Genomic DNA, 9,866 nt, shown 5'->3' with positions numbered 1-9,866 from the left:
GCAATGCCCAGGCACCGGTGCCCCCACCAGCACGTTCTAATGGGGGTGGTTACTGCAAGTCGGGTGGGCGACCCGGCAGGACGTGGCTCGGGAGGTTCTCAGCAGCTCGGCCACGAGAGCCGGTTTCAGATGAGGAACCACGGTGGGCGGGCTGCAGGGGAGGGCCACTCTGGGTGAAAACCAGGAGTTCTGTGACCGAGATCTACTCAGTCACATCTCTGGCTGGGTGCAGGGGCGCCTGCCAAGTCGCCTGCCATCCCAGCAACTCGGAGGTCGAGGCGGGAGGACCACAAGGTCGAGGCACTTAGTGAGATCCTGTGTCACAGTAGGAAATAAGAAGAAGCGGGTTGTGGCTCGGTGGTACGGTGCCCCGGGTTGGATCCCAGCACCACACTAACAACACAGACGTGTGCGTCCACACCTACACCTGCATGCGTTTCTGGATGGGAGGTCTAGCTTCTTGGGAGAGCACTTACTTCCCTAAGTGTGCGGCCCTGGCACTGCACCTGATAATGAGATCCCCAAGGAGCCAAAGCAACCCAGTGCTCAGGCAGGGAGACCCGGGAGTCTCGAAGACCAGATGTGACGTGTGTCCTGGTGGGGCTCTGGGAACGCGGAGGCAGGAGGATCGAGAGTTCAAAGCCAGCTTCAGAGACTTAGGTGCTAAGCAACTCAGCGAGACCTGTGTGTCGATAAGAGATATATAGATATAGATATTGAAAGAAAAGGGGCTGGGGTGCGGCTGAGTGGTCAGGGGCCCAGGTTCAATCCCTGGAACCAGAAACAAAATAAAATGTCAGGGAGAAAATCTGAGTGAGCTACATCCTTAAGATTAAAAGCACGTCAACCCTGTCATTAACTGTGATGATGTGCCGTCCTTAATGAGATGTCAGCCAGAGGAAAGCTAGATGCAGAAATATGGAAACTCTGTACTATTTTTGCAATTTTTCTGTAGATCTAGAAGTTTCTTTTTAAAAATGCACACACATGGCTGGGGCTGGGTGGCAGAGCACCTGCCTTGCACACGTGAGGCACTGGGTGCGATCCTCAGCACCACGTAAAATAATAAAGTCATTAGAACCATGTTGTAAAATCTAAAAATAAATGCTCATATATCTTACAGTCACCTGATGAATGTAAGCCAACACTTATTGGTGCTGGCAGCAACAGTGATTTGGTGCCTACTGTATACTGAGTACTACTATATAAAGGTGACTTACACACACGGTTATTCCTCAGGATAGTGCTGCAAGCTGACAGGGATTTTGTTTTACAAAGGAAACTGAAGTACAGAGAGGTTAGGTAACTTGCTCACACCCACCAAAAGGTTCAGTCTAGATGAAGGCTCGATTCAGATGGACACAGCGATACTGATGGAAGAGCCCACGCTGTGAGCCCCAGCCAGCTGGGCAGCAGCTCCAAGCAGTCAACAAACCCAGAGCAGTAATAAAACGACAGCCAACTCACCGTCTCTCAGAAAACGTCGCTGGCCTGGGCTCAGGGCAGAGCGCTCGCCTCGCAGTGTGAGGAGCTGGGGTTGATCCCCAGCAACACAAAAAATAAAAGTAAAGGTGTGTGTCCATCTAAAGTCTTTAAAAAGAAAAGGTCATATAGTTTAAAAACAGCAGATCCAAACCCTAACAACTGCTGGTGAGGATGAGGCCAGAGGACGCTGGCTCGGTGCTGGGGGGAATGCGGGTGACACCCCGCTTGGAAGAGTCTGGAAGTTTCTCACAAGGTAGCCACTGACTCGCCTTGTGGCCCGGGACTGAGCTCCTGGGTGTCTACCTCCACAAGCAGAGAAACCCGCTCAGCAGCTCCGTTCATGACTGTCCAGGATGGAGTCCAACACCACGTCCCTCCACCCGTGGACGGACAAACAAGCGGGTACCCCTCGCGCTGCCGAGCCGCAGAGAGACCTGGAGGGGGCCTAACTGCGTGTGGCAGGACAGCGGCCTGAAAACCACTGACCGCGCGGCCCACCAAGGGACAGCCTGGGGAAGGGGACGCGACAGACACGGGAGGAGCCTCGTCGGCCGTGGAGACGGGAGGGACCCAAAGAAGGTACCTGAGGGAACCCAATGCAGACAGGGCCTCGGCCATCAGCAACTGACCAGACCAGTGGCAGGAGCTCGTCCTGGAGAACGCTGCTCTCTCTGCTCAACTGTTCAGCACCCCAGCTGCTTTACAAACAGTTATTGAAACACACGTGGCACACCGAATTTATTAGTGGTAGAAAGTCGACGACCCTGCACACAGCTGGCTCCATGGCACGCACGCTCCAGACGCCCGCGGGCCTGGCAGGGAGCAGAGCCCCACACGCAGTAGGTCCCGACAGAGTCCTTCCTACCAAAGACGCCCTCTAAGCCCAGGCTGCCCTCGCTGTCCCCCAGGGCGAAGCTCCCGCTTGGTGGAGTCTGTGAGCTGTTCTTGGTCTTGGTTCTTTAGTTTCAGTGAGAAATTCAGACAATATCGCAGCATTTCCAAGTGGAGGAGGACGGAACGACCTTCCGCACCTGAGGGAGACCAGCTAAAACGTCTGCGTTGTGCCCGCAGCAGGAAGAGAGCTGGGCTCTGAGGGCCTTTCAGGGCTGGGCGTGGTCCGTGCAGAGCAGCCGCTGAGCATGCGCCAGGCCCTGGGCTCCCTCCCAGCACTGCAAGGAGACCAAATGCACTGGACTCACACACTGGACACAGAGGTCACTGGACGCGGAGCTGTCAGCGGAGAGACAGGGGCCGCAGCGTCCTCCTCCCTCAGTCTGTTTTCCTGCTCATTACCACACTCTGGTCACATGGGCAATGACTAGATTCAAGTTCTGCACCATAAAAGAGGGGCCAGCAGTCACGAGAAGTGTCCTCACTTGCAGAACTTGGAAATGCAACACGAGATCACCATGTGCTTCAGAGAGAGATTCACACAAAAAAAGGAAAAGGACCCGCAGGTGCTTTTCCTCAGCAGACCCAGGCCTACAGCAGAGGCCAGTGAGGGCAGGAACCGGGCATTTCCAATTCCCGCCCACGGAGTCCACAAAAGCAGCATCCCCAAGAAATTCCTGAGGAGGGCAGAAGCACCGCGTCAAGGTTGTCGGGAAGGTCGCCAGTCAGAGCTGAAATCACGGAACAGCAGCGTTTTTTCAGGACACAGAGGTCACTGGACGGAGGTCACAAGGTCGCCTAAGGAATGCTGCGGTGCAGATCTTCCACCTCCAGTGCCCACATGCTTTCATGGAGGGGATTCTCGGAGAGGTCGGTCATCTTGACGGCCTGAAGGCAGGGCTCGGGGCTGCAGGCCTGCACCACTCCCATCACCATCACATACTTCCCTGGGAGAGAAGAGGCTGGCAGTGAAGTCCACGTTGGAAAGGGGAGGCAGCCCACGGAGACCCGTCCCCCAGACCTGGGGCACCTGCCTCAGGGTGCACAAGGCCTGGGTTCCATTCCCAGCACCACCCACAAGAAAACCACAGGACCCCGAGGAGCAGGTATCGGAGACAACCAGGAAACACTCGTGTACATCACTGAGCTCCACGGTTAACCCGGCGCCACCTCTAGGCTCTCGGCTTCACGGGACGCAGTTGTCAGGCACAGGGGCGTCCTGCTGCGGGAAGGGAAGGACTCACTCCAGGGGGAGTCGGGTCGGACAGACTGCCCCAAGGCAGGGGCAGGAAACCCAGCTTTCCTCCAAGTCTTGCTCTTGACGGATGCCAGAGGGCAGCCACAGACCTGTGACGGGACTCTGCAGAGCCCCTCCCCAGTGCTAAAAGGAGACTCCAATTCCCCCCGAGGCTGCCAGGGGTTGGGCAGCGTCACAAGCACGCCCCAGGCTGCCCCCCCAAACAGGGCACACATGGGCAATCGGGGGCAGGGCAGCGGCCACTGGGACATCTAATGACATCAGCTGTGCCCTCTTCCACTCCCTGGGGGAGCCAGTCTCCTTGAAAGCAAACCTGGCTGGTCATGAACCACACAGAACGCGACGGTGTCAAGAAAACCCCCAAACCCAGCGGGAAGGGCGGGCGCACTGCCACCCCCACCAGCCCCCACCCAGGCCGCCTGCAGGCAGCCCGCCCAGCCACAGGGCCCTGCTCACTGCTGGCAGGCGCTCGGGTCCCGCCTCATCTCCAGACTCCAGCTGGGTCCCGGGTGACAGGACGCTCATTCTAAGACCCTGCAGGATGAGCCAAGAGCCGGCAGAGATGGGACCCTCAGGAACAGGCCTGAAGACGGGAGAGGCCACCGGATCTGCCGGGCAGGTGCCCGCGGCTAGGGGTCGGGCTGAAGGGCAGACCATGGCAAACTCGTGGTGGTCATCCCAGCCGCGCCCTCCGCTTCCCCAGGGGTGACCCTCCCGGGTCGGCTCTCGCCCCTCCCACCTTGGCACCTTCAGTGGCTGCAGCCTGCTAGAAGCCGTGCCACCACAGGGCCTGGGTGGCCATCCAGGTGAGTGTCCCTCAGCCCAGCTGCACACCAAGAGACCCCCAGAGCAGCGAGGGGCCTGCATCCTCCGCTCCTGACCTTGCAGAACGTGCTGAGGGACGAAGCCAGGAGCAACAGCCTGCGCAGGGAGCCTCCAGGCCACCTAAGCAGCCTTCCACAGCCACCAGGCTCACGGGGGACCCTCCCGCCCTCCACTGCCGCCCCACAGGGCCTGTGCACGCCAGTGGAGGGGGCTGACCATCTCCCGCTCCTGCACAGACCCAGGGTGACTTTCTGGTAACCAGAGTCCAGGGTCTAGGGTCCTGAGTCCCACGCGATCCAGGAGGGCGGGTCCCCACACAGAGCTGAGACGCGGGTCCCCACACAGAGCTGAGACGCGGGCCCGGGTGCCACCCCCAGAAGCCCTCCGGAGCGCTGGGGCCTGGACCAGCTTTCCCTCCTCCGAGCTGCGCTCCGCCCTGCTGCCCCTCCCGAACACCAGACAGACCCGGAGCTGACCAGAGCAGCCCTCAGTGCCCGCAGCCGGAGGCTTCTGAGGACACCCCAGAGGCTCGCGGCGGCAGGGCCAGCCCACGGGTGGTGTGTGCTCCTTCCTGGTGTGGGGACCCAGACACCGACTCCGCGATCCCCAGAGCTCCACAGGCAGGTGCCATCAGCACCTCTAAACGTTGAAGGAGGTTTCCCTCCACCACCGCGGCTCAGGCCTACAGCGGTGCACTGTGTTGAGTGGCCCCCGACTTCCCCGCCCCTGCTGCCTGCAGGATCGTGAAGCAGCACTTGGCACTAACTGGCAAGAGGGCATCCAGGCCAGCGGGTGAGCCACTCGGGCTCAGAGGTGCCCAGCTCAGACACTCAGGCACCTACTGGGCGCCAGGCTTATGCCAGGGCTGGGACCAGAACGTGCAGGGTGGGGGTGCAGAGGCCGAGACACCAGGCAGCAGGGACCACATCCAGAGACCGAGGCCACAGGCTGCCAACGTGTTCTGTAAAGGCCAGACGGTAAACCTCTCGGGGCTGGCAGGCTGTCGGTTCCACCAGGCTCCTCGCTCCTTAGTGACGTAGGACAGCGGCCCTGGGCCTTCCCAAGTCACAAGTGTTTCAATAAAACCCCACCGAGGGACACTCTGACATTTGGCTGTCACATACTACTTACAAGCCATGATTCTTTGTGTGTGGGGGTGGATACCAGGAATTGAACTCGTGGGCACTCAACCTCTGAGCCACATCCCAGCCCTATTTTGTATTTTATTTAGAGACTGGGTCTCACTGAGTTGCTTAACAGCTTGCTGTTGCTGAGGCGGGCTTTGAATTCACATCCTCCTGCCTCAGCCTCCCAAGCCACTGGGATGACAGGTCTGTGCCACTGTGCCCAGCACAGGCCATGATTTTTTTCCAGCCATTTAAAAATGTAAAAACCAAACCAGCATGGTGGCATGTGCCTGCAGGCTTAGCGCTCGGGAGGCTGAGGCGGGAGGGTTCCTCAAGTCCAAGAGTTCAAGACTGGCCTGGGCAAAACAGCAAGAGCCCATCTCAAAAGTAAAAAGACAGGGCTGTTCTGCGGCTCAGTGGCAGAGCACTTGCCACTTGTGAGGCACTGGGTTTGATCCTCAGCACCTCAGACAAAAATAAATAAGGGCATGCTGTCCATCCACAACTATGAAAGTTTTTAAAAAGTAAAAAAAAAAGATAAATAAAAATAGAAAACAAAGCTGTAAGTTCACAGGTCCTATGAAAAGAGGCATCACCTGTGGTCTGCCAATCCCGGGCAAGACTAAGGCTGCAGCCAAGAGCACACTGAGTCCACCTTCCACCCCACCACGGGTGTGCGGGAGCTGAGCTAAGGTCATGTCCACCCACTGAATCCACAGAGCAGGAAGGAATGACGAGCTCCTTTTCACAGAGGGTGGAAAAGTCCAGAAAGAGCAAAAGGAATTCAGCCCAACTGTCAGACCCTGAGCAGCGCAGGCACACCACTGCCTCATCCTGCCCCGAGCTAGAAAGCAAGACTGGGCCAGCAGGAAGCGCCGGAGATGGAGAGCCCGCAGCCCGATTTCACAGGGGCAGGAGCCACAGAGAGAGGCCTACTGTGTTCAAACTGCCAACACTGAGACCTCACACACCCCCCACACAAGCCTTCCAAGATCACATGGTAGCTCCACCAGGATCAAGGATCTTCCGGGAAACGTGCTCCCAGGCTGTCTCCCCAGCGGGCCTGGAGACCTGGTCTCCACCGCAGCCGGCACCTTGAACGGCCCCGCGGAGGAGGGTTAGCTGACTTCCCAGGAAAGGAGTGAGATGAGATCTGGGGTGCCCGTGCCTGTCACCTGTAAACAAGTGGTTCTTGGAGCACCCATGTGTCAGGCACTGGGCCAGAGGCTAGGGAGGGGCCGTCAGAACCACAGAGCTCCAGCCTGCCTGATCTCCACGTCGGCCGAGCCAGTGGCATGGCACTTCCTGGGAGCTGATCAGAAATGCACGTTCAGTCCCACCTGGACTTCCTGACACCCTGGGGCAGGGACGGCCCCAAGGTGCGGGGAGTCTGATGCCAGCTCAGGTCTGAACCCCAACATTTGGGAAGGACGCAGGCATTTCCCAGGACAGCATCTCCCAAGGCTTGATGGGGAAGACGTGAAGTCACCGGGAGGAGGCAGCTGGTGACAAATACAGCAACCAGGGGCCCTTCCCAGGGAACTCAGGAGGAGGGCCTGGGTTAAAAATGTGCCTAGCTGCTGCTACTCGCTGGCTGAGCCCAGGACGGCTGCAGGGGAGCCCAGGAGGGCTGCGGGGGAGCTCGGGACGGCTGCAGGGGAGCTCGGGACGGCTGCAGGGGAGCCCGGGAGGGCTGCGGGGGAGCCCGGGACGGCTGCGGGGAAGCTCGGGACGGCTGCGGGGGAGCCCGGGAGGGCTGCGGGGGAGCCCGGGACGGCTGCGGGGGAGCCCGGGACGGCTGCGGGGGAGCCTGGGAGGGCTGCGGGGGATCCCGGGAGGGCTGCGGGGGAGCCCGGGACGGCTGCAGGGGAGCCCAGGAGGGAGGCAGGGGAGCCCAGGAGGGAGGCAGGGGAGCCCGGGACGGCTGCAGGGGAGCCCGGGAGGGCTGCAGGGGAGCCCGGGAGGGCTGCAGGGGAGCCCAGGACGGCTGCAGGGGAGCTCCGGACGGCTGCAGGGGAGCCCAGGAGGGCTGCGGGGGAGCCCGGGACGGCTGCAGGGGAGCCCGGGACGGCTGCAGGGGAGCCCGGGACGGCTGCAGGGGAGCCCGGGACGGCTGCAGGGGAGCCCGGGAGGGCTGCAGGGGAGCCCGGGACGGCTGCAGGGGAGCTCAGGACGGCTGCAGGGCCGCTCGGGACAGCTGCAGGGCCGCTCCGGGCAGTGCGCTCGCCCAGCACGTGGAAGACCTGGGCTCCGCTCCCAGCACCGCTCCTGGGAGGCTGCGGCCCGAGGCTCGCTGGAGCCCAGGAGTTTGAGGCCAGCCAGACCCCATTTCAGAGAAAACGGGAGAGCTCGGGAGAGGCGGGACCGGGACGGGAAGCCGGGTGACCAGGGACAAGGCCGGCCGCGGGCCTGGGGCTGGGGCCGCCCTCGGCGAGGACGCGGGCGCGAGGTTACCTGGGACGAGGCAGGGCCGCCCGCGCGGCACCCGCTCCAGGCCGCGCACCGAGAAGGCCCCGCTCGGGTCCCGCAGCCGCGCCCCGTCGCCGCCCGCCGCCACCACGGTGCCCTGCATCCACACGGCCGCCAGCTCCAGCGGCCTGCGGCCCGCCGCCCGGGACAGCCGCCAGGCGCCGGGCCCGCCCTCCGCGTCGCGCCGCAGCTGCTCCGCCAGCACCTTGAACGGCGGCGACCGCGGCAGCCGCACGGCCCCCGGGCTGCCGCCCGCGTCCGGAGCCGCCGCCATTCCGCGCCGCGGCCGCTTTCCCGCCAACTTTGATCGACAGCGAGACCTGGCCCGAGGCCACCAATCGGGAGCACGCCGGCGAGGCCGACCAATGGCCGGCCTCGGGAGGCGGGGCCGCGGGCCGGGCCGCCCTCGCGCCAGCAGGAGTGCGCATGCGTCCGCCGAGGAACCGCCCCCAACACGGAGCGAAGGGGAAGGGGGACGCGGAGGCGGCGCGGGGCCGCGCAGCGTGCGGGGCGCCGAGGGGGCCACCTCTACGTGGCCCGGCACAGCTCAGCACTGCGCAGTGGGGAGCCCTGGGGTGCAGGAGTGGCCCGCGCGGCTGTCACGAAGGACAAATGGGAACGTTAAATGTAAGGGGCGCGGATGGGCCCGCTCCCTGACTTGCGCAGTGCACAGAGTGTGCGTGGATCCAGTCCTACAGATACTGTGTGTCCGCTGAAAAACAAGTTCAAACAGAAGTTAGGAGACAGGGCTGGGGAAGGGGACAGGGACAGCCAGTCCTCCGGCTGTCTATCCATCCTGGGATTGAAGGGGAGGTGACCTACCGCTGAAGTACACCCCAGCCCTTTTTTATTTTTTATTTTGAGACAATGTTTCACCGAGTTGCTGAGGCTGACTGGGGATTTGCCATCCTCCTTCCTGCCTGGGCTTCCCAGGTTGCTGGGATTACAGGTTTATGCCATTGCACCGCACTATTTTTGTTACGTTTTTATTTTATTACATCTTAATAAAAGTTAATAAGTATATTACCACATTTTTTTTCACAAATGCACATTCATTGCAGGACACTTAAGAACAGGAAAATCTAAAATAAGGAAAAAATTTTTTAAAAAACACTCAGAAAATAAGTAAAAGGTGTAAAAGCACTAGTGTAAAAACCTCTAAATAATCTAAAAAGCCCTAAGAAATGATTAACTTCTGGGCATATTAATTTACAAGTTTTAAAATATACCTGTGAGCTGTGCATGGCTGGTGGTTGCCCTCGGTCCAGGGTTTCTCAACCTGACCCTGTTGACATTTTGGGGTGGACAGTCTTTTGTGGGAGGGGGCTGTATGTCCCGGGTTTCAGGAGCTGCCTGTGGGTCACCGCACATGGAAGCCTCGTGGATAGACATCGAGTGTCTGGGAATGACCAGTGGACATTTCCTTTGACCAATTGCCCAGTGACCAGGTGGATCTCTATCCTGCTCTGCTGGGGCCCACACAGCACCTGAGTCGCTGGTGCCCTGCCAAGATGTCAATCAACCTGCTGACTGCAATTCATCAAAGACATCCCACAGCAAGACTTGGGCCTGGAAGCCTCATCCCTGCCTTTGACGGACTCCTAGAAGTAAACCACCAGAGGAGCCACTGGCCGTTGTCCAGTTGCAGCTCCGTGGGGACTAGAGGTATCAGGGGCTGCTTTTCTGCAAACGTATTTCTGAGTGTTTGTGCTTTGTTATTTACTCACTATTTGAGACGGTCAGTTCTAGGGTGGCTTGGACCCTCCAGGGCAGGAAGAAGAACCCCTTCATGAGATGCTGCCTGTCTTCCA

At 60.2% G+C, this 9,866-nt stretch overlaps 1 protein-coding gene across 1 annotated transcript; it reads right to left on the bottom strand.

Annotated features, from left to right (window-relative positions):
* Positions 1–3,174: 3,174 nt before the first annotated feature.
* Rmi2 (RecQ mediated genome instability 2) lies at positions 3,175–8,329 on the bottom strand. The gene is made up of 2 exons (XM_026382707.1): positions 8,041–8,329; positions 3,175–3,323 (listed from the first exon to the last, which is right to left on the bottom strand). The coding sequence occupies exons 1-2, from the start codon at positions 8,327–8,329 to the stop codon at positions 3,175–3,177; spliced, it is 438 nt and encodes a 145-aa protein (XP_026238492.1).
* Positions 8,330–9,866: the final 1,537 nt, after the last annotated feature.

Source organism: Urocitellus parryii, unplaced genomic scaffold, assembly GCF_045843805.1.
Source record: "Urocitellus parryii isolate mUroPar1 unplaced genomic scaffold, mUroPar1.hap1 Scaffold_4259, whole genome shotgun sequence".
Lineage (NCBI taxonomy): Eukaryota > Metazoa > Chordata > Mammalia > Rodentia > Sciuridae > Urocitellus > Urocitellus parryii.
Note: the sequence above shows the minus strand (reverse complement) of the source record. Positions and strands in the feature narration are given on the sequence as shown.